The sequence below is a fragment of the Psittacula echo genome, assembly GCF_963264785.1.
Source record: "Psittacula echo genome assembly, chromosome: 19".
Taxonomy (NCBI): domain Eukaryota; kingdom Metazoa; phylum Chordata; class Aves; order Psittaciformes; family Psittacidae; genus Psittacula; species Psittacula echo.
In genome coordinates this window covers 6,302,508-6,325,238 of record NC_137755.1, presented here as the reverse complement: position 1 = coordinate 6,325,238, position 22,731 = coordinate 6,302,508, and the positions used below count along the sequence as shown (strand labels likewise).

At 50.7% G+C, this 22,731-nt stretch overlaps 1 protein-coding gene across 1 annotated transcript in view; it reads right to left on the bottom strand.

The window, feature by feature from the left end:
- The window catches only part of LOC308228464 (olfactory receptor 14C36-like), a gene marked incomplete at both ends in the record, with an annotated part of 88,875 nt that extends 66,488 nt beyond the window's left edge, over nt 1-22,387 (bottom strand). Inside the window, one exon of the mRNA XM_080631823.1 lies at nt 21,901-22,387. Within this exon, the coding sequence (XP_080487949.1) occupies nt 21,901-22,387 (487 nt within the window). The remainder of the gene's footprint in view (nt 1-21,900) is intronic.
- Between the last annotated feature and the right edge of the window lie 344 nt (nt 22,388-22,731).

Sequence of the window (22,731 nt, the reverse complement as noted above, 5' to 3'; positions counted from 1 at the left end):
AGAACACCCTCATTGCCAGTGAATGAATCAGCTGGATGACGAGGCACAAGCCAGGTTTCACGCCTAGAATTTTTGAAGGAGAGTTTGAGCTGCAGAGACGGGTATTGAGGCAGAAGAAGCAGATACGCATTATTCAATTTGAATGTTCAAAGCCCTTACTGGTGCCATACAAATGGCAGATTCCTCCTGAGCATTGGGAGGGGACTATGCGAAGTTGTGCTAAGCCATTTGCTTAGAAGCACGAAGATAGACATAGTCATGAGTGTAAATAGAACCTTCTTTCTTTCAATATTCATGTTTATGTTACAGATAGCTATACTACTTTTAAGGCTAATGTTTATGTAGATCTGTTAGAAAAGGTAGTTAATTATACGCAAGTGAAAAACTGCTGGATGTGTGGAAATATAGAGCAATTTCGTGTACCATTATTAGGAGTCCCTTTAAGTAAATGGGCAAGTATTAACCCTTATAGCCTTTTGAACACGTTATATGAGTACCATGACGGACTGTGGTCTTGGGACCCCATATACAACTCATTTGATAGTCTCTCTGTGATCCACATGTACTAGAAGATAGCAAATATAAGTATATCCATGTTTCTATCAACTCTTGGAGACTTTTATGGATATTGCTGACCACTTCTTCCGATGTAGGCTGGCCACCTGCATCGGAATGAGTGTGCATTTTGGTCAGTGTAAAAGCCCAAGGCTCATGCAATGTGGGGGAGGCAGAGCCTCTGCAGGGATGCCTGCTGAAGTTGAGCCTGCCACCTCGCACTGCGATGATGCTTCTTGGAGCTAGTTTCTTGATTGTCTTCACAGGGTCCTTACGCCACGTTCCATATGAGGGACCATGTAGTGGGAGTAATGATTGTCTGGGTTTTGTGTTTTGAATATTGTAATTGTATGGAGTTTGCTTGTGGGATCCCATGCGTGAGTGTGTGTGTGTGTGTGTGTGTGTGTGTTCAGGGCAGGTGGTGTTTTGTGTATTTTATTGCCGTGTATTTTTCAATGTATTCAATGCATGGTTTTGAATGCTACAAAGCGCGTATGGCTTGTGTAAAAAGAAAAAGGGGGAGATGTGGATGACTTTCTGGCAAAGAATGGCCATGTACCCAGATCAGCAAGTGCCTACGTGGAGTTCGACATGAACCAAGGAACAGCAAAAGGTGAAGGAGGATGGGAGAGAGGCACTGGGAGTGAGAATCCCAGCAAGATAAGAAGGAGCTGGAATTTACTGAGTTGCTAAATTGAGGACTGTTGGAAAACTTTGAAGGTCAGGTTCTCACACCTGTGCTTAACCAATTCTATGTTAGTTGTTAAGGGCCTCACAGATATGTATCCAATCACAATGGGCCAAGTTAGTGCAAACAACTTTAAGAAATAGTATATAAAGAGTTAGTTTTCTATAATAAATGGCTTTTGTCTGATCACATTGATCACTGACTGAGTCCATTCCGCGACAACAGGCCACGTCTGTCTTTGCTGCTTTACAATTTGGGTAATTTTTCACTTTTGGTGATATTGTCTTCAAAGCCATGTCAGTTTTCACCCCCTGCTTACTTCAGTATCTGCCCTCCTTGTCTGACCCACAGTGTGTCAGTGAAGGTCTCTCATTGTATTTAAGCACAATAAACCATCCTGCAGCAACTTCTTCTCTGTGCTATGTGCTCACATGGCAGGAATGAAGGGGAATGAAATCAGCTTTCTGGCTGCTCCAGCTCTGGGGTGGCTGCTCTGTGCCTGGAGCAGGAAGAGCTCTTGAGGAGCCCAAGGGCCGGGGCTGTTGTGCTGGTGTGGGAAGATGGGATGGCATGGGGGGGCTGCAGAGCTCTCAGGGTGTCCTGGGCAGGAGAGCAGAGGACACAGGGGTGCCTGCAGGGGACTCCCCTGCAATGGCACAGGCTGGGGCTGCCTGGCTGGGAGCAGCCCATGGGAAAGGTCTGGGTGGGCAGGAGCTGGACAGGAGACAGCGTGTGCCCTGGCAGCAAGGGAGGACAGCAGCATGGCGGGCTGTATGACCAGGAGCACGGCAGGAGGACAAGGGAAGGGATGCTCTGGAATACTCCATCCAGGTTTCAGATCCCCAATTCAGAAATGCTATTGGCAAGCAGCAGTGGGTTTAGCAGTGGGCACTCAGGACAGGTGGGGACTGGAGCACAGTGCCTGTGGGTAGAGGCTGGGGGAGCTGGGCTTGTCCAGCCCGGAAAAGGGAAGGCTGATGGGGACCTGAGATCTTGGGAAGGGAAGGCTGTTGAGGACTGGCTGCATGTACTGGCAAGGAGGACATGGAGAATACAGAACCAGGCTCCTCACCATGTTACCTGGTGGGAGGGCAAAAGGCAATGGGGGATAGTGACAGAGGAGAGGTTGAGCCAGGACATAAGGAAATCTTGTTCCCATAGGCTCAGGCAAGTGCTGCATCAGGTCACCCAGAGAGGCTGTGCAGGCTCTGGCCTTGGGAATTTCCAACTCAGACTGAATCAAGCCTTGAACAATGTGGTCTGACCCTGTTCCTGAGGTGCTGGGGTCCCTTCCAAACACTGTTCTCTTATGAGCCTACAAAGATGGGTTTATGAAGGGCCCTGAAGTTGTTCTGTGGGCTGGAGCTCATCTCCAATGATGACAGCTGAGAGAGCTGAGGGTGCTGAGCCTGGAGAAGGCTGCAGGGAGACATCCTAGCAATCTGCCCATACTTAGACAGGGCCTACAGGAATACTGGAGAGGGGCTTTCTACAAGTGTGTGCAGTGACAGGACAAGGGGGAATGGCCTCAGCTGAAAAAAGGCAGATTTAGACTGGACATTAGGAGGAAGTTCTCTGTGAGAATGCTGAGGTGCGCACAGACGGTGCTCAGAGAAGATGCGGCTGCCCCATCCCTGGCTGTGTTCAAGGCCAGGTTGGATGGGAGTCAGGTTTGCTCTGAAGCTGTGCTTTGCCCAGCTCTGACATTCACAAGGGATGTCAGATGAAATCCCAGAATCATTTCATTTGAAAAGACCAGCCATTAACTGCTGTGCTCTAAGGGCTGGAGCACGTCTCCGAGGAAGGCAGGCTGAGAGAGATGGGGGTGTTCAGCCTGGAGAAGAGAAGGTTCCAGGGAGACATCTTAGCATCTGCCCATAGCTAAACAGGGCCTACGAGAAATCTGGAGAGGTGTTGCCTTCACGTAGGCGTAGCGACCTGGTTCAGGAACGGCACGGCGACCAACCCCAGGCCGCTCGGTTCATAAGCTCACTGACACCAATGTGGTGGACGGCAAATGGCGTTTTATTGCTTAATGGCACGGTGTTATATAGCTTTGGTTTACAACGTCACATCCGTCTGCTTACATCATAAACTAAGTGTTATTGGCTATTGGGAGAGGGGCCCTATCTTTCCGTACAGCGCGATATCTTCCGACCGTTAGACCCTGGCTACCCACATTTCCCCCCTCCCTATGCATAATTATATTAACTAAAAAGTAATTAGCTTAAAGAAAATATATTGTATTGCAAAAAGGATCTTATTTCTACTGTGTATCGTAAAATAATTTTATACTATATATTACAAACTCGAGTAGAAAACATAAGGCACATTAAGTCAAAGGTAATCAAGAGGTATATTGGAACAACGAGGTAAGATTGGGGGTAACTAAAGGGAATGTTGAGAACAAGTATAGCTGAAAACAAGATCTCTCTGAGGTGTTGTATTCCAGATCGAATTTATGGGCCCTGGGAAGACCATCGATAAACTATCTCCGAGAGGCATCACTGCTGTGTGAGGTGACAGACTCAACCCTAGCAGGCGTCCCCGCGCAGGCAACGTTGACCTGACTGTGAAGAGTTTTCGTTCCCTTCACTCAGCATGAGGTTCGGGTTTTCCAACCTTTAAAAGTGCATGCCTGTTACCATGTAGGGGGCCAGTCTACGTGGTAAGAGGGGGTGACAATGTCCAAAAAGGTTTCCCAGGGGTTTGGATTTGTCCAGATAGTTGAATTCAAGTAAAATAACTTGAGGTAACATTAACCAAACACGATATCAAAGCAGTTGCCGGCGTTCTACTAACATAATGTTAACCGTTACTAGCCGGCTCTTAATAAACAACACAAGCTTATTTAATATACAGGGTCCGAGGACCAGTGCCAGTACAATCATTACAATCGGTCTTATCAAGGTAGGTATCAAGGAAGTCAGTCATGGCGATTGGGTAAACCAGGATGTAAACCAGTCTTGGTGTGCCTCTCGTTCTCTTCTTCATTTTTCTAAACCCTCCCGTAACTTTGCCATGGTGTCTCTTACCACTCCGGCGTGGTCTGCATATACACAGCACTCCTCTTTCGACACAGCACACACTCCTCCCTCCATACCGGGGGCGCCCTCTTGGTCCCCAATGGGGGGACCTTCTTAGTCTCCCCAACGAATTGTCTTTCACTTGTTTACACTTGTAAGGGGTCTGAGAGACTTTCAAGAAGGGATCTTTCCTGGGTTCTGGAACCCACACATTTGCAATCGTCTCACAGCCCCAATATCCACAGTAATAGTGTCCGGGGAAGTTACAGTACCCTTTTCTCGGATTGGGAGCAGGGCAAAGATAAAGGTCCATCATATTTTGATATGGACGTACAGGTGTTAGTTAACACAAGGTGACCTTAAAGCTAGGAGCCCCTGAAGTTGTTATAGTTTGTATAACTGTGCCAGAGCCAAAGTGATACAATGTCCATGTGAATGGCTGATGGGGATAATGAGAATCTGATTCTGCCTTCCCCATGGTGATAAGCCCCAAAAACATGATTGCCCCCCCCCCCCGCAAAGGGCATTTTGACGTTGCTGGTGTTCTGTCGATGCGGGGTATTCAGTTGCTGCAGGGCTCTTAGGTGTGGGTAGGGAGTTTGTTGGCTCATTGTCGCCTTCTGGTAGTAGGAAGTACCGGTCACGAGGGTGTCCAATGAATCGGTCCTGTAAACAAAACCTCACAAGTTTCATTAGCTTTATTCTGGAGGTCTGGTTTAATAAACTTAAGCGGATACCACTGGAGGGTTATCACACTTTACTGCCAGGGCCACCCTGGGGTCTCGCCCCCAGGAGGTGGTCCTTGTTGTCCCCGAGGTAGGGACTGATTCGGCTGGATCGTTGGTTGGACCATGAAGTTGGTCGCTTCTCGAGGGGATAGCGGGTTCGGAAGCGCTTCGCCCCATCCGGGGTTGGCATAGTTGGGCCGCCTCACATTCCAAGTGGGAGAGGGCTGTGTGTGGCCCAGGTGTCCCCTCCCCTTCCTGTTTCTCTGTTTGGATCTACAGTCCTTAGCAAAATGTCCTTTCTTTCCACAGACCCAACACGGTCCTCTGGGCCTGTTCTGGCGCGGGGGGGGCAATGGGCAATTAGTGACAACGTGGCCTGTCTGGCCGCATTTAAAACATATCATCATATTGGTGACTGCAGTGCGAACAGCCACCTGAATTGGGACTAAATGCTCTTCCTTTGTGACGTGCTTGATCATGTCTGTGATACTCGACCCCACCGGGAGTGATCACAGAATCTCTTTGGTTATCGAATTACACTGTTGGTGTAAACATTCTGCTACGACCGGGCCCTTCGCTTCCACAGGCAGGTTCGAAGAGACGACCACAGCCTGGAGACGATCCGCAAACTGCGTAAAGCTTTCACTTTCATTTTGCTTTATTGTGGCCCATGGCAATGGCTTAGCAACAACTCTAGAAGCTGTGCGAATGGCTTCTCTAGCTGCGCGGGTGGTTGTCATTACCTCGTGAGCCCGCAGGCCCTGGGCCTGTGCCTGGGGGGTAATCATTGTTGGGTCTGTGCCCATCAGCCGCTGCAGACTGGAGCCATGTAGTGGATGATCTGCCCCAGCTGCTTGGGCTAACTGTCTTGCACAGTTATCCTCCCATTCCTGTTTGAAAACGATCATCCCCGCTCCATCAAAAATCAATCTACAAGTTTGTTTTATATCGAATGGGAGCATATCGTCTGCCCCAAAGACACCATCTATAAGGGTAGAGACCATTGCAGAATTAAGGCCTTTGTCTGCGATTGCTTTAACAATTGCTTGTATATCCTTAGGGTTTCTTGGCGAGTGGACCCTCTGTCCCCCATCCGTCACTCGGACCGGAAACGCTAACACGGTTGATGGGGTTCAGTTGGCACACTCAATCATTATTTTTCTCCAGTCCGTGAGAGGGACCTCCTCCTCCCGTGATTCCTTTTTAATTTGGATGGGGATATTTTGGCCCTTAATTCTGTTTATCTCCGTTCCTGGCCGCTCTAAATTTGGACCAGTTGTGAGCCGCTCATCCCAACTATTGTCTGATCCCCAGCCAGTGTCTGATTCAGACTCAGAACTCGACTGACCGGTTGTATCCGGTGTCCGGTTTCCCCTTGCCGGGCTCCGACCCCGCCCGCTTCTTTTGTGGGCGGGCTGTTCCTTCCCCTTATGGGCGGGCCGTTCCTCCCCCTTTTGCCCGCCCCTCCTTCCTGGTCCGCTCCTCCCCCTTGGTTCGTCCCGCCCTCCGTCTTTTTGCTCAGCGCCATCTTGAGGCGCATAGAGCGATAGCTCGACCCAGCCTTCTCGGGGCTCCGCATTCCCCGCAGCAATTCCAGCCTCCCCACCCCAAACGGACTCTGGTGGTTTCCGTTTATCCGGAAACAGATCGGGGTTCGGAAGATGGGGAGGTGCGTTGCCTTCCTGAGATAGCACAGGCTCAGGAGAGCCGGGACCGTCGGGGGGGTGCAGAGTCCGCGTGGCCGCCACGACCCCCAGTCTTGGGGTGTCTCGCAGGCAGGATTTCGCCGCCTTCCAGGTTTCCTGCTCGCATATGGCTTTCCGCAGGGCATGTATAACCTTCCCCAAAAGCCTCGCAACTGCGAGAGTAAAATCTTTGGGCTTACAATCAGTACCCCATTGCCTATGCATTTTGGATATGACCTTCACAACGGATTCCATCCTCCTTGTGGGTCCGGGAGCGTCCTCCCCGCCGGGCTGGATTTGCAGCTCCGGCCGCCGTTCACCCGTCCAGGCGATTTCCCGGGTTTCGGCACCACTTGTTGCCTTCGAATAGGCGTAGCAACCTGGTTCAGGAACGGCACGGCGACCAACCCCAGGCCGCTCGGGCCATCAGCTCACTGACACCAATTTGGTAGATGGCAAATGGCGTTTTATTGCTTAATGGCACGGCGTTATATAGCTTTGATTTACAACGTCACTTCCGTCTGCTTACCTCATAAACTAAGTGTTATTGGCTATTAGGAGAGGGGCCCTATCTTTCCGTACAGCGCGATATCTTCCGACCGTCAGACCCTGGCTACCCACAGATATGGTTTCTTTTAGTAAGCGCCACAGGGTAGCTAGAGATTTTGCTTCTTTAGACCCAAGGGTAATTTCATCCCACAAGCGTGCCCCGATCTTTTCCCAAGTCCCAAGCTCAAAGGCTTCGCCAACACCCTGGATTAAGTTTTTCTCTTTACTCCAGAGCAACAACCTCTTTAACATAGAGTCATCATACTCTATCCCTCTCGTAAAGAGGATATGCTGGAAGAGCTTAAATATTGCTGCTTCTTTACTCAATTGAATCCCCATTTTAATCCCTTTCTGAACACTCGGCTGCTCACCTGAATTCCACTGTAGTGTCTCCTGGGCTCAAAGGCTCCATTCCGTTCCGAGGCTTCTGCCTCCCGAGCTCAAAGGCTCCATTCTGTTCTGGTCCTGCCGGATCCCAGTCCTGCCAGATGAATCCCGGTCCTACCGGATTGACTTCCCTGCGGCACCGCGTTCTTCGTTTTCAGTGTGAAAAAGCCTGTTCAGGCGCCGTGTGTCGCAGAATGGACTCAGTCGGTGATCAATGTGATCAGACAAAAGCCATTTATTATAGAAAACTAACTCTTTATATACTATTTCTTAAAGTTGTTTGCACTAACTTGGCACATTGTGATTGGATACATATCTGTGAAGCCCTTAACAACTAACATAGAATTGGTTAGCACAGGTGTGAGAACCTGACCTTCAAAGTTTTCCAACAGTCCTCAATTTAGCAACTCAGTAAATTCCAGCTCCTTCTTATCTTGCTGGTATTCTTACTCCCAGTGCCTCACTCCCATCCTCCTTCACCTTTTGCTGTTCCTTGGTTCATGTCGAACTCCACGTAGGCACTTGCTGATCTGAGTATGTGGCCGTTCTTTGCCAGAAAATCATCCACATCCATGTATATAAAAGGTCTTTTTATATACCTGAGAGGTCTTTTATACACCTCCAGGGATGGTGACACAAGCACTTCTGTGGGCAGCTTGTTTCTTGTCCCATCATCAGACAGGACAGGCAGGCCAGGACAGGCTGGGATCTCCTTTACCCCCGCTGAAGGAAGGGATTCAGCCTGGTTAGGTGAGGCATCTTATCCTGGGATTATAGCCCTGGGGCTGGAAGGAGACTCAGCTCCCTCCCATGCTCTCCACAAACCCACAGGAGGTGGGATTCAAAGATTACCCTTGTACCACAATCCCCAGTGTCTGCAACAGCACAAAAGGGGATCTCTGAAGTCACAGCTGATTTGGAAAAGCAAAAGATCATTTCCAGAACTCACTCCCTATGGAACTCACCAGTTTGGCAAGTCAGGAACCTGGTTGAAGAAGATGATTAACAATTGACTGCAGAGGCAGAGGAAGCAGCAACAGCAGTGTGGGAAGCACTGCGTGATGTCAAAGTTCCACCTGAGCCATGTCAGAAACCAAGTAGAAACCAGCAGCTCAACCCTCCCACCCAACTTGGTGTTGGCCTCAAATTTACACATCCCAGTATGGAGCAGTATGGACCAGTTTGCACCACTACAGACCGACATAAGCTCTATGGCCGCAGATCCTGCTGGGGTTTCAATATCCCAGGGCTCATCCCCCACTCAACCTCCTGCCTGGGGCTCTTTTGGGGGGGACACCCCAAATTAGGCACCCCCCCACTCTAGGGTTGCGCCCCCCTCCCCCTCCCCCGCAGTTCCCTGATACCGGAGCAGGTAGGGGTTGGGTGTGCCCCATGGTGTGCGGTTTGGGGGCAACAAGGAGCATTTTGGGGCTGGTGTCTTTGGGGGGGGCAACAGCTTTTTTGGGGCATCTCCAGTTGGGGTGAGGGTCGAACCACTCCAGGATTTTGGGTCCCCAGTTTCATTTGGCGGGACCCATGGTGATGGTGGGGTGAGGTTCACTTTTGGGGGTGCTACAGGCAGCACTGCTGGGCTGCAGACATGAGGTGACCTAGGCAGAAGTGGGAAGGGAGCAGAGAACAACACAACCTCCTTGGATGCTTGCAATGACAGCAGTGACAAAGCCCCAGTCCCTACCCACAGGGTTCCTGGGTGCAGGTCCCAGCATGACCATGCCACCTCAGCCAGCACAGAGCCTCTTCCCACATCCCTCCTCGCATGCAGCATTCACTGCAATGGCCAAAGAGCCAGGGCAAGAGCCAGGCCCAGCAATCACCTGCCAGCGAGCCCACAGCACTGCGTGCCAGCATCATGGGCTGCCACCCAGTTTGGGTTGGGAGGGGCCTTAGTGTGGGGGTTGGAATGTATCAAAACTGTCAGAGACCATGGGAAGGAAGAACTACAGCAGGCAATTAGGAGTGACCCGTCCCTGACTGGTACTTGGAAGATGTTGGAACTGGCAAGGAATAAGGATGTCGTAACGGGATAGAGGATGTTGATGAGAAAAATCAGATAGACCTTTTGCCCAAAGTCATAAATGTAACCGCAAGGCAGACACAGATGTGCTTAGCTAATTGCTTGGAAGCATACAAATATCATGTAATCCTTGTAATAAACGATCCAGCTTGTAGCGGGCTCCGTGCCTTCCATCCTCACACCTTAGAGCTCATCCATCTTCAACCCCAGCCATGGGCAGGGACACCTTCCACTAGAGCAGGTTGCTTCAAGCCCCTGTGTTCAACCTGGCTTTGAACACGACCAGCCATGGGGCACACACAGCTCCTCTGGGCACCCTGTGCTGTAGCGTACCAAAGATGAACTCCAGTTCTGGTGAAATCTGAAGACATTTATTTTGCGTCTCCCATCCCTTTCATAGTCTACTAACTGCTAAGCAGTAACTTTGCACTCTGTTACTTCCGTATCATCCCGATTCAGGGAGAAACTACTAAGGGTTACAAATATTTACATTGTTTGGTCTGTTTCTGAGATACACACCCTGCTTTAGCTTGCAAACCGCCTGCTTTGTTTTGCTAAGTGATCTTGGCACTTCATTGTTCTCTTGACTGTTCCCAAGGCTTAAGCCCTACCAGGGCAATAGCACCTGGTGTTTTCTTTACTGTTCCCAAGCCTTAAGCTGGACCAGGGTGATAACGCCTGGATCCATTTTATTAACTATTTCTATCCCATCACCCACCCTGTGCCAGTGTCCCACCACCCTCACAGGGAACAACTTCCTAAGATCTCATCTCAATCTCGCCTCTCTGTCAGGTTAAAGCCCTTCCCCCTTGTCCCATCCCCACAGGCCCTTCACCACACAAGAAATGAGGGCAGATCCCAGGATCTCCCCTCAGCAGCCGCAGCGCTCTGCTGCCGGCTCAGCCAGCACAACTCGCACACCGAGTCCAAAGCAGCCACTCTGGGGAAGTCACTTGAGGTGTTCTTGGCAACTCCTAAAGCACCCCAAGATCGCCATTGCCACCCACCTCGTTCCACGCTCCTGTGTCCACAGGCGTCACCGGCTCTGAGACACCAAGACGGGAACCACCAGAGGAGCTGCTCTTGCCTCCTCCACGGGTAGCTTGTGTTCCATGGGGCAGCTGTGGTCTCCCAGTGCCTCCACTGAAGGGTTTCATGGGGTTCTGTAGCCGCGCAAACATGAACACGGGGAGTTCCAGAATCAGCCACCACTGTGGTCCCCAGTCACCATGGTCATTGTGATGCAATGGCCGTGGGACCGCGTGGGATTTGTGGGGCCGATGGGATTTGCGCTCACAGTTAATAGTGCACAGTGTAGGGAACATAGGAATCTGGTTTGTTTTCCATGCAGATTGAAATAAAAGGAAGCACTTGAAGGGATGGAGCTGATATGGACTATTGTACAGGGGAGTTGTACAGGGGGGTATTGCTTAGAGTACATTGCTTGCTTAATGCCTACCATGCCTTACCATGATTTATTAGGGGCTACAGCTATTTGCTAAACAATGTACACTGCTTGCTTAATATTTACTGTGCTTGCCAAGGCAGGTTGGAAGGATGCAAGGCTACTGATAAAAGGAAAGGAACTGTGACTCGGTTCCTGCTCCTTGGACCCCTAAGCCGGCTGAAACCAGCCTCTGAGCTTGGACCAAGACCAAGGGACCAAGGGAGCATGCGTGACGACTAGAGGTGAAAAGTTCAGACCCGAGGAAGCCTCATTTACTGCGTCTTGAGACCCTCGCCCACGACAACCAGGAGGCACTGCGCAAGCGCAAAGAACTTTTTTCCCTCATTATAATATGAAGCAGAGATAGACCATTAATAGGTATAGGCATGTTGTGTAACCTGATTAATATGTATACCTTTAGAAAATAAATATAGAGGGAAAAGGATACTGGGTTGCGCATGCTTTTGGAGGAGCGATCCCCCATGCGCTTCAGCTGAATAAAGGCATACCTACTTTACAACTTTAACGAGCTGGGGAGTATATCCGCTTATCAGAGCCATCCCTTTCTTTTGGGGTTGCAGGATGAAGGACGCTGCGAATATGCGGGTTGCGGGGGAGTACAGCGAGGCTGCTGTGGGGCCCGGAGGTTTGTCTCCCACTAAGACTGAATCTGGGGCTCTGGTAGCAAAGGGCAGAGGCTGGTCCCACCGTGGCCACTCCCGAGGCACCCCTGGGTGTCCAGAGCCATGGGCTCCTTCCCTCTGTGTGCGTCCCGTGCCCGTCCCAGGTCTGTAGCGTTCCCGTCAGCAGCCTGGCAGAGGTGCGGAGCGGCTCCTGCTCCCCAGCTCCCTGTGGCCATAGTTGTGGTCGCTGCCGTTTCCCTGGCAAGGGCTGATTCTCAATCTGCAGCTGAGGGCTGCTTTTCCACAGCGGAGTCTTGTCTGGGGCTGGGGCAGTGTGGGGGCTGGCCCCGGTGGTCTGCGCTGTTGTGTCTGGCCGTGGGACTGTGTGTTGAGTCGGTGGGATTTGTGCTCACAGTTACTAATAGTGCACAGTGTAGAGAACGCAGGAATCTGGTTTGTTTTCCATGTGGATTGAAGTAAAAGGAACCATTTGGTGGGATGGAGCCATTTCATTCTTGTGGGGTTGTGGGATGAAGGATGCTGCAAGCGTGCGGAATGCAGGGGAGCCCAGCACGGCTGTTGCGGGGCTTGAGGTTTTTTGAGGAGAAAAAGCAACAAAGGTCTCCCTCAATCCATCCTTCTCACAGAGTGGTGTGGTCACCTCTTGTCTCTGTGCCTCCAAACAGAGTAGTGCTGAATTCCAGTTACAAATTGAGGGAAATGTTTGGTTGGTTTACTCAGTTATTAAGAGATTGTTAAATGTGTTTAAGTCCCATGATCTATGCGAGGGGGTTTCTGCAGTAACTTAACTTGTCCAGCTGATTTCCATGCTCTAATGTAGAGCAAAATGTTTAAGAACAAACAGGATAGATTAGAAATGAGTGAAATTATGGTAGGCTGTAAAATGTGACTGGGATCCAGTTGCTGTTGGTGACCATCCAAACAGGGTATCCCACAGGGATGTTGTCATGGTCAGCGTGTGGGCTTGTTCGGGACAGGTTAATGGTTGGACTCGATGCTCTCAAGCGTCTTTTCAAATGCAATGATTCTGTGATTCTAAGAAAAGCTGATTTTCAGCCTTAACTCTGTCTCTCAGCAGAGAAATGACACTGCAGGAAGGCAGTGTGTCTGCCAGCTGAGGGAGGGAACATCAGTGCTTGCTTCAGGCTGTTTCACTTTTGGGTTGTTATTTCCTCCCCCCTCTCAGGAGACTGATCCCCCTGGGATGGCATCTTTGCTGCCTCTCGTCACCCTGTCACTGGCGTTTGGGACCCTGGTTGGTGGGACCCACAAGGCATGTGATGAAAATTCTCTTCCTCTAACTACTAGATCAACCAGTCTTTCAAGTATTCATAGGTCTTTTATTTATACGTGTGTCTCTATATATTTATATGTACACTGTAATGTGATGAGGTAGTGGATTTTTCCTGGAAGCTTCATCCCAGCCCTGGAACTAGGACTTTTCTTTAGGGTATCTTAGAGCTGTCTGTGAAGGAGAAGGGGTATTGCAGCACAGCAGAAATAATGGCAGAATCCCAGCCCCTCCAGCATGTCTTTGAAACCCTCCCACTGTCCCGCACACCATTAATCAGTATCTCTTGCAGGACTGGTCCAGCGGCATCTGCCTCAATAGACAAGAGCAGAACTGCAGCAGAAGTAGCATGAGCGCCTGGCAGAGTTTGACTAGGACTAGTAATTGGTAGTGAGGGTGCTAGTGCTCAGTCCAAGTGTGTGGTACGTGAACGTTTGAAGGGTGTGAGAACCCTGTGTAAAACCACATTTGGGGTTCCCCAGTGTGACTGGGACACCCTTGTAATTCTCTGCTTTGCATCCCAGCCTCTGGGCACAGTGGGCATGGGCCACTTGCGGATTGTGGTGGCAGTTTGTCAAGGCAGATGGGACACAGCCGACTGCCTGAGCCAGCGTCTCCCCAGAACCTAGGCCCCGATGATTTGCAGTGCTGGCTGGGGGTGAGTTCACTTCCAGATACTGAGCTGTCAGGGCACTGGTTTCTCCATAGCTATGCTATGCTCTGCTGTTCGATGACATGCTGTGCCTTGCTATATGCTACATGCTGTGCTCGGACATCCTCGAGCCGGCTGGGCCGAGGCTGGACCTCCCGCAGTGACTCCCGGAGCACCCCTGGGTGCCCAGTGCCATGATGCTGCAGCCATCACAAAGCCGTGGTGGTCGCTGTGGAGACGCCCATTGTGATGGGGCCCTCACGCTGAGCGTGGGCTATTTAAGGAGCCAGAGCCCTGCAGGAACCAGTGCAGAGGAGAGCCCTCCCTCGGGAGGCTGCATCTCCCGTGGCTGCCCTGCGCATCCAGGTACATGTTCTTTGACTTTGCAATCCTCTTTTAGTGTTGCCTTGAAACACATGGTGGGTGCAAAGCAGGAGCCTTCTGTGTGCAGGAGGCATGTGTGTAACCCACCATCCTTCATCGGGCTTCTTGGCTCCTAAGAATAGGTAATTTCCCATCCTCTGTTTGATAACTTGGAACTTCATTATCCAAGCTCTGATACTTATGAGGCAATAGGAATAAAAGGTCCCCATCCACAGCTTCTTCAGCTGCTTTGTCAGCAATGTGATTACCAATATTCTCTGGAGCGTTATCAAACTGATGTGTCTCGAAAGCAAATTTTGACTTTCTGACAATTTCAGAAGTCTCAGTAGCACCATCAGCTCAGCTTTCTGTGCTGATGTGTTGGGGGAGGAGGAATGCAGGGCTTTAGCCTCTATTATGTTTGGTTTAGCTCTATTATGTTATGGTCTGTAAACAGTTGTGGGTCAGCTCTCCTGCTTCTGAATCTGTTGTCAAAACCACTGCTGGTACAAACGGTTTGATACTTTCAAGTCTACGCCCTCTGTCATACAGGAATAGTTACTGCTTCTGCATCTCGTGATGGTCCTTGTGCTTTGGCAGCCCATACTTGTGGATATACCCACTTTCTCTGTGATATCCGGCTCTGTGCCTGGTTTCTGTAACAAAAGCTCTTACCTCCGCAGCTTTTTTTTTTTCATTATGAACATGGACCTGAATTTTCTTTCTTTAACCCTAATGGATGCATGTAATTTACTCAGTAAATCTCTATCCAATACCAGCATGGGCTACTCAGGCATGCAAAGAACTTTATGGCTCAACATCTGTTTGCCAATTTCTCAAACATAAAGGAAGGACGAGTTCCTGTCCACCTGTGGCACCAATGCCTGAAACTGTTTGTTTGCTTAATTGCCCTTTACAAGTATCTATAACAGAACAAGTAGCTTCTGTTTCTAGAAGGAATTTTACCTTCTCATTCCCCAACCTAACTGTAGCCAGGGGCTCTGCTGGGGAGGGATTCGAATCTTCCCCCGCTCCTCCTCAATCTTCATCTAAAGGAATCATTCTCTCTTCCTGTCCTGATGGTCCACTAAATCTCCAGTGTTTCTTTTGATTCTGAGGGCATTTTCCCTTTGAGTGCAACCTGTGGAATCTGTTCACAAACCTTTCCATGTAATCCTTGTTTTGTCTCCTCCTGGGCCACTCCCCCCTTTCTGGTTTCTTGTGGGATAGCTACAGGCAGCAAGTTTTCTCTCTTTTTTTTTCTCCTAAAGATTCCAGTTTTACTCTGAAGCTTCTCTTATGGCTCCACATATACATTAACAAATTTCTCGTTGAAACCTGACACACTATAACCAACAAAACACAATATTGTATTATATTAATAATTATATGAATTCTATTAATAATACCTATATTAATAATCAGGAATTGAAAGCCCTCCCCAGTATTATTGAACCATTTGAACCATTTCAGAGAACTTGCACCAGAGCAATAGTGGTCCGATTGTGATAGTTCTCCAAGGCCACATCCATTGTTTTTACCAAATCACATTGGTCCTCCCCCTGAAGATTTTGTACCTTTTTCCTTATGTCTTTCATGGATTGACTTTTTGTTAAATGGCCTAACTCTTTCCTTCTTTCCTCTGCTGCAGGATCAATAGTAGCATATTTATGCATCACATCTTTTAATCTTCCCACGAATCCAGAAGGTGATTCATTTACATCTTGCTTTATTTCATATAGCTTAGACCAGCTCACTGCCTTGGGGACCGCATTCCTAACGCTGAATAAAATCCACCTCCGCTATTGTTTCAAAGCTTGCCTGTCCTGATTAGGGTCCCAGTTCAGATCAGGGGTAGGTACATGAAGATTCACTGTACCTGTCGCTGTGCCTGCTGTTATTTGTTGCTGTACTGCAGTCTGAGCCTTACGAATAATCATATTTGTGTCAACACTCTAGAAAGCATGATGCGTAATTAGCAGCCACTTGTTTCCAACTCTTCAAATCTATAATAGTAAAGGGAATCTTCATAATGAGCAGATCATCATTACGCACAGCTTGACTTAGAGGTGTAATCAGAGTTTCCCCTAATTTTCCCCTAGTTTGACCTGGTGTAAGGCAAAATCCTTCAGCCAGCCACCCTCCCCCCCCGCCCCAATATCTCTGGTGCATGTGCTGGTGCTTGTGCTTGATTCTCATTGTCAGCAACTTCAGCCCCATTATTCACAGTACCCCTTTTCCGGGGGGCTGCCATCAAATCCAAATCCTCCTCTGCATTCCTCAAATATTTAGTGCATAACCGCTCTATGGTGTACAAAGAGCAACAGCGTTTAAGCTAATTTCACTGTCTTTCTCCAAGACAATACAGACAGGTCCTGCAGTGCAAAATTAAAACTGCAATCCTTTTGCCGTTCCAGATGATTTCTCAAAGTGAAACACATTTCTACATAAGCTACTTCATCCCAAATTCCTTCTCATCTTAAGAATAACATCCACCAATGACAACAGTATTTTACCAGAGTCTCCCAAGTAACCTAACCCCTCAGGGGTCCACCACTTTGTTCCAAAGTCTCCCGAGTGACCGAACCACCCGGGTGTTCACCAATTTGTTTCCAGTGTTGTGAAATGCAACCCAATGGGGTTTCTTCATCCCCCTCTGTGGAGACAGTGGTCCTGACCTCCACCGGGATTGTTGCAAAATGCAACCCAATGGGGACCTTTTCAGGATCCCCCCTTTGGAGGCAGTGGTACCCATGATCCTGACCTCCACCAAATACCAAAATCCAGATGACCAAAACTAAACTGCCTTTTAACCTCCGCGAAGGGCGTCCCTCTGTGCCTTACGTGGAAAGGGACCAAAAAGAATGCCTTTTTAAAGAAATTAAATCAGGGTCTCACTGAGGTCCCGAGATTGGTTCTGCGAACTGGGTTTCCTTTCAAGCAAACTCCCCTGATGCTGGTGTGAAGGTCCCAGAGACTCCCCAGATCCGTGGGAAACACAGCTGGGTGTCCCTGTTCAGGCGCCAAATTGTTACCATCAAAGTCGGTCAGAGAAATTCTCTAAGGCTCAATTTGGAGTTTCAGAAAGCAGCATTCTTTATTGCAGCGCTGGGCGCACACGTGAATCGTTTCACAAAGGTGAGCACACCCGGTACTTGCCAACAGCAGCTCTATATTTAGCATAGTCATGCATATTCACAGCTTTTCCCAGGAACTAGTTATAATACTTGCATCCTAATTACGCATGAGCTTTCTTGCTGAGTGGGAGTCTTTGGTGGGCACCGATAGTCTTCCTCACTGTGTTTACTGAATGAACTCTGTGCTTGCGCACGCTCCCAAGGCCCGAGTGCCCAGTTAGCAGTTGGTATGTCCTTGCTTCTGCTCTTTTCCAGTCTCACTCCACGCTGGGTGCCAGTCTGCTGTCTTGAAGGCTGGCATCTTTGGTCTTATTTACTGTCTCCATAGTTGTTATCAGTCCCATGATGTTCCTTCCCCCATCAGCCAAACATTCCTTTCTCTCTACACGTTAGTAAGTTAGAACAGTTTGGTCTATTCTACTATGCTAAAGGCACACACACTATTGTTAGTTTAAGATTTAAGGTTACAACACAGTGACCACAGGGACGCACTAGGGACAGGGTGCCCATAGGGACATGGTGGGTCACATGGGGACCATGGGGACACAGACATCACAATGACCATAGAGACATGGGACCACAGGGGTGGCTGAGTCTGGAACACCTCATGTTCAGGTGTGCGAGGCCACGGAACCCCACAGAACCCTTCACCAGAGGCACTTGGAGATGACAACTGCTCCTTGGAACACAAGCTATGGGTGGAGGAGGCAAGAGCAGCTCCTATCCTGGTTCCCGTCTTGGTGCCTGGACAGGCAGCAGGGCTGCTGTGACACACTGTGACGTCACCTGCTACACACTGTGACGTCACCTGCCATGCACTAGGACATCACCGCTCCCACTGCTTATATTGCATGCGGTGACTCCCCACGGCAGTCACTGTGCAGAGATGACTCTGAGAACTTCCCAAAGCAGCACCTGCAGCATCATTGGGCAGCATCCAAGAGGAGGGACCTTCTGCAGTGGCAGCGCCAGCATCCCCAGGTGCATCAACCCTACACGATGGGCCAAGGGTTCGTGGGGAGTTTCCAACCTCTGCCTGGGAGTCCCTGTTCCAGGGGCACCCACAGTTCCTCCGGTTGCTGCAGCCCTGGCTTGTCTTGGGAACTGGAGCAGTTCTTTGGTGTGAAGGGTTTCAAGGCTGCCTGGGCAGGCAGCGAGGCTGGTGCTGGCCTCAGGGATGATCTCCCATCCCCTGGTCAGGCAGCGTGGCTGATGCTGACATCGGGGTTGAGCTCCCAGCCCCCTGGGTGGTGTTTTGGCTGGGATAGATTTAATTCTCTTTCCTGTGGCTGGTGCAGTGCTGTGTTCTCGCATTATTCTGGCAATAATGCTGGTAACACACTGATGCTTTCGTTGTTGCTCAGTAGCACTTACCCTGATCAAGGACTTTTCAGTCAATCACGCTCTGCAGTGAGGAGGGGCACAAGAAGCTGGGAGGAAGCAGACAGGACCCCTGACCCAAACTAGCCAAAGGGTTATTCCATCCCACAGCACGTCAAACCCAGGATAGAAACTGGGGGAGTCACCCTGAAGGGATGGGATTGGGTCAGGCTGGGTATCGCTCAGTGGGTACTGAGCAATTGCATTGGGCATCACTGCTGGTTAGAATTATCCTTTCTCCTGTCTAGTTTTATGCTCTGTCCCTTTTAAACCACAACAGCTCTACAGCAGCAAACTTTGCTGTACAGCTCTTCATAGTGATTTTAGTGATAGAAGGTTTTACCTTTTCTGTTGTTGCTCCAGGTTTGGTTTTTCACTTCTTTTCATGACTTTGTTCTCGTATTTTTAAAGAGCTCCAGCTGGTGGGTGAATTATTTCTCTCTCTAATTCCCGCGGGTTTCCGACCCCCCCCTTGCTCCTTCAGCTGCTGATTGCCAGGTTTTCCATATGGGTCCTTCCCTCCATGTGCGTCCCGTGCCCGTCCGAGGTCTGTAGCGTTCCCGTCAGCAGCCTGGCGGAGGTGCGGAGCGGCTCCTGCTCCCCAGCTCCCTGTGGCCATAGTTGTGGTCGCTGCCGTTTCCCTGGCACGGGCTGATTCTCAGTCTGCAGCTGAGGGTTGCTTTTCCACAGCGGAGTCTTGTCTGGGGCTGGGGCAGTGTGGGGGCTGGCCCCGGCGGTCTGTGCTGTTGTGTCTGGCCGTGGGACTGCGTGTTGAGTCGGTGGGATTTGTGCTCACAGTTGCTAATAGTGCACAGTGTAGAGAACGCAGGAATCTGGTTTGTTTTCCATGCAGACTGAAGTAAAAGGAAGCATTTGGTGGGATGGAGCCATTTCATTCTTGTGGGGTTGTGGGATGAAGGATGCTGCAAACGTGCGGAATGCAGGGGAGCCCAGCATGGCTGTTGCGGGGCTTGAGGTTTGTCTCTTACTGAGACTGACTCTGCGGCTCTGGCAGCAGAGGGCAGAGGCTGGTCCCCCCATGTCCACTCCCGGAGCACCCCTGGGTGCCCAGTGCCATGGGCACGATGCTGCCGCCATCACAAAGCCGTGGCGGTCGCTGTGGAGACACCCATTGTGACGGGGCCCCCACGCTGAGCATGGGCTATTTAAGGAGCCAGAGCCCTGCAGGAACCAGTGCAGAGGAGAGCCCTCCCTCGGGAGGCTGCATCTCCCGTGCCTGCCCTGCGCATCCAGGTACGTGTTCTTTGACTTTGCAATCCTGTTGTAGTGTTGGCTTGAAACACATGGTGGGTGCGTGCTCTAAAGGGAGGAGAAGCTGTCAGGAGATGTGCTGGTGCCATCCCAGCTGTAGGAGCAGGGGCTGGGTGAGGAGGAGGCGCTGGGCTTGTTCCTGTGCTTGGAGCTGAGCTCTGCCTGCAGAGGTGCTGGGGGCGAAGCAGGAGCCTTCTGTGTGCAGCAGCTGCTGGTGTCAGAGGTGCTGAGAAGGTGTCAGGGCAGGAGCAGCCCCTGGGCAGTGCAGCTGCTGGTGCTGTCCCTGGGAGCTCAGCACAAGGGGACCTGCCTGGCTCCGGCAAGGCCCGCGCAAGCCCCCCGGGCATTGTGGAAGGCGGCAGGAGGGGTGCCGCTGGGCTCTGGTAAAGGCCAGGCCAGCGCCGGGCGTTGCGCAAGGCTCCAGTGCTCTGCTGGGCTCTGCCAATGCATTCGGGAAGGTGACAAAGGCCCTGGCAGGCGCAGGCACAGCCAGAAGCCCAGCAGGCACTGCGCAAGGTGGGAAGGAGCTGGTGGGCTCTGGGCACACCTGCGCAATCCTGACTGCGGCAATGCCCGCGGGAGCCCCTCTGCTCCCCCAGCAACAGGGCCAGGACAGGAGCTGTTGCTGGGCCTCCCCTGCCCTTGGCAAGCACTGTCCCAGCCCCAGCAACACTCGGGAGCTGCGCTTCCTGAGCCCAGGAATGCTGCTTCCAGCTGCGTGCCCATACAAAGAGCCCAGCTCCAAGAGTGCAAACGTCCAGCCCCTGCTGCCACAGCAAAGGGGCCAGGACAGGGGAAGTGTTGAAACCCAGCCGCTCGCTCAGCACCAGCAGCCGCTCGCTCAGCACCCAGGTGGAATGGGGAGGAGAATGGGAACAGTGCGAAACCCACAGGGGGAGATGAGAACAGGTCAGGAACTGAAATCAAGCACAATGTAATATTAGTGTTATTGTTATTGATAAGAATGGAAACAACAAGGGGAGACATACAGAACCAAAAGGGGAAGGAAAGCTTCCCTAGCGAGCAGTGATGCTCAACACAATTGCTCAGCACCCACTGAGTGATACCCAGGCCGACCCAAGCAGCGACGTGTCCCTTCTTGCTGACTCCCTCCAGTTTCTGTGGCCTGAGGTGCCATGGGCCCACTGGACTGAAAAGCATTTATATTAGAGTGTATAATTTATAATGGTCATATTGATATAGAATCAGTTCTATTATTATAATAGATAATACTTTTATTTGCATTATAGCTTCTTATAAAAAGAAGTGAAGGTTAGATTTGACTTTGGGTCAGGAACAGGGGTTCTGGTCACAAATAGCATTTATAGTCATGGGTTAGGGTTTGTGTTAGGCCACAGTCTCAAAGCAGGGAGGTGACAAGGATGTGAGGAGTTTGGGGGTTGCAGTGGTGTTTTGGGGGCTCTGGGGATGTTTTAGGGTGTCCATCGGAAGTTGCAGAGGTGGTTTAGGGTTTTTTTGAGATGTTTCAGGGGTGTTTCTGGGTGTTATGGAGGTGTTTTAGAGAGGTCCACTAGAGCAGCTTGCTCCAAGCCCTGTCCAACCTGGCCTGAAACCAGGGATGGGGCAGGCACAGCTTCACTGGGCACCCTGTGCCAGCACCTCAGCACCTTCACAGTGAAGAATTCCTTCCTAATGTCTAATCTAAATCTTCCCTCTTTCATCTTCAAGCAGTTCCCCCTTATCATTGCAGACCCTTGTAAAAAACTCCTCTCCCGATTTCTTGTAGGCCCTGTTTAGGTATGGGCTTAGTAAGGACTTCCTGGAGCCCATCATTTTAGGATTATAAGAGAACAGAGGTTGGAAGGGACACCAGGATTTCTGAAGTCCAACCCGTCAGGAACAGGGTCAGAGCAAGTGGTTCAGTTCTTGACAGCCTTCTCTTCCCAAGCTCTCAGGTCCCCATCAACCTTCCCTTCTCTGGACTAGACAAGCCCAGCTCCTCCAGCCTCTCCATACAGGCACTGTGCTCCAGTCCCTGCCTGTCCTGGGGGCCCATTGCTAAATCCACTCCTGCATTGCCTTGGCAGAGGGAGCATGAACATGTATTGGCTGTGTGCAGAAGAGCATAGAGAAACCCAGCGCCCCAGGCAGCTGCTGCCATGTGGACACAAGCTCTGCTGCCCAGGAGGCTCCCGTAGTGCAGCAGGGGCTTGCAGATGGCCACATAGCGGTCGTAGGACATGAGAGTGAGGGGGAAATACTCTGCAGAAGTGAAAAAGACAAAGAAAAAGAGCTGTGCAGCACAACCTGTGTAGGAGATGGCCCTGGTGTCCCACAGGGAATTGACCATGGATTTGGGGACAGTGGTGGAGATGCAGCCCAGGTCCAGCAGGGAGAGGTTGAAGAGGAAGAAGCACATGGGGGTGTGGAGGTGCTGGTCGCAGGCTGTGCTGGTGATGATGAGGCCGTTGCCCAGGAGCGCAGCCAGGAAGATGCCCAGGAAGAGCCAGAAGTGCCAGAGCTGCAGCTCCCGCGTGTCTGCAAATGGCAGGAGGAGGAAGTGGGTGATGGAGCTGCCGTTGGACATTTGCTGCCGCTGGGCATGGGGCACTGTCAGAGGAGGAAAAGGCAGTGACAGGTTACAGGAGACTTCTCAGGATAAAACCAGTTCATTTCCCACAAGATTTCCACCATCCCCTCAAGTTCAAATGCATTTTCCCTTTCCTGGTGCTGCTGGCTAAGTGTGCTGGCAGAAGCAATGTGGCTCCAAGGACTAAGCTCTGTATCGCTGCGGGGTTTTCATGAAGCCGCGCTGCGAAAGCTCCGATACCCACCAGGGATGTCAGATGTAACAGAGTTTCAGTGTCTGCCCTCACAACTATGACAATTGTGGCTGCAGAGCAGAGCCTCAGCGTGACTTTATCAGGATTT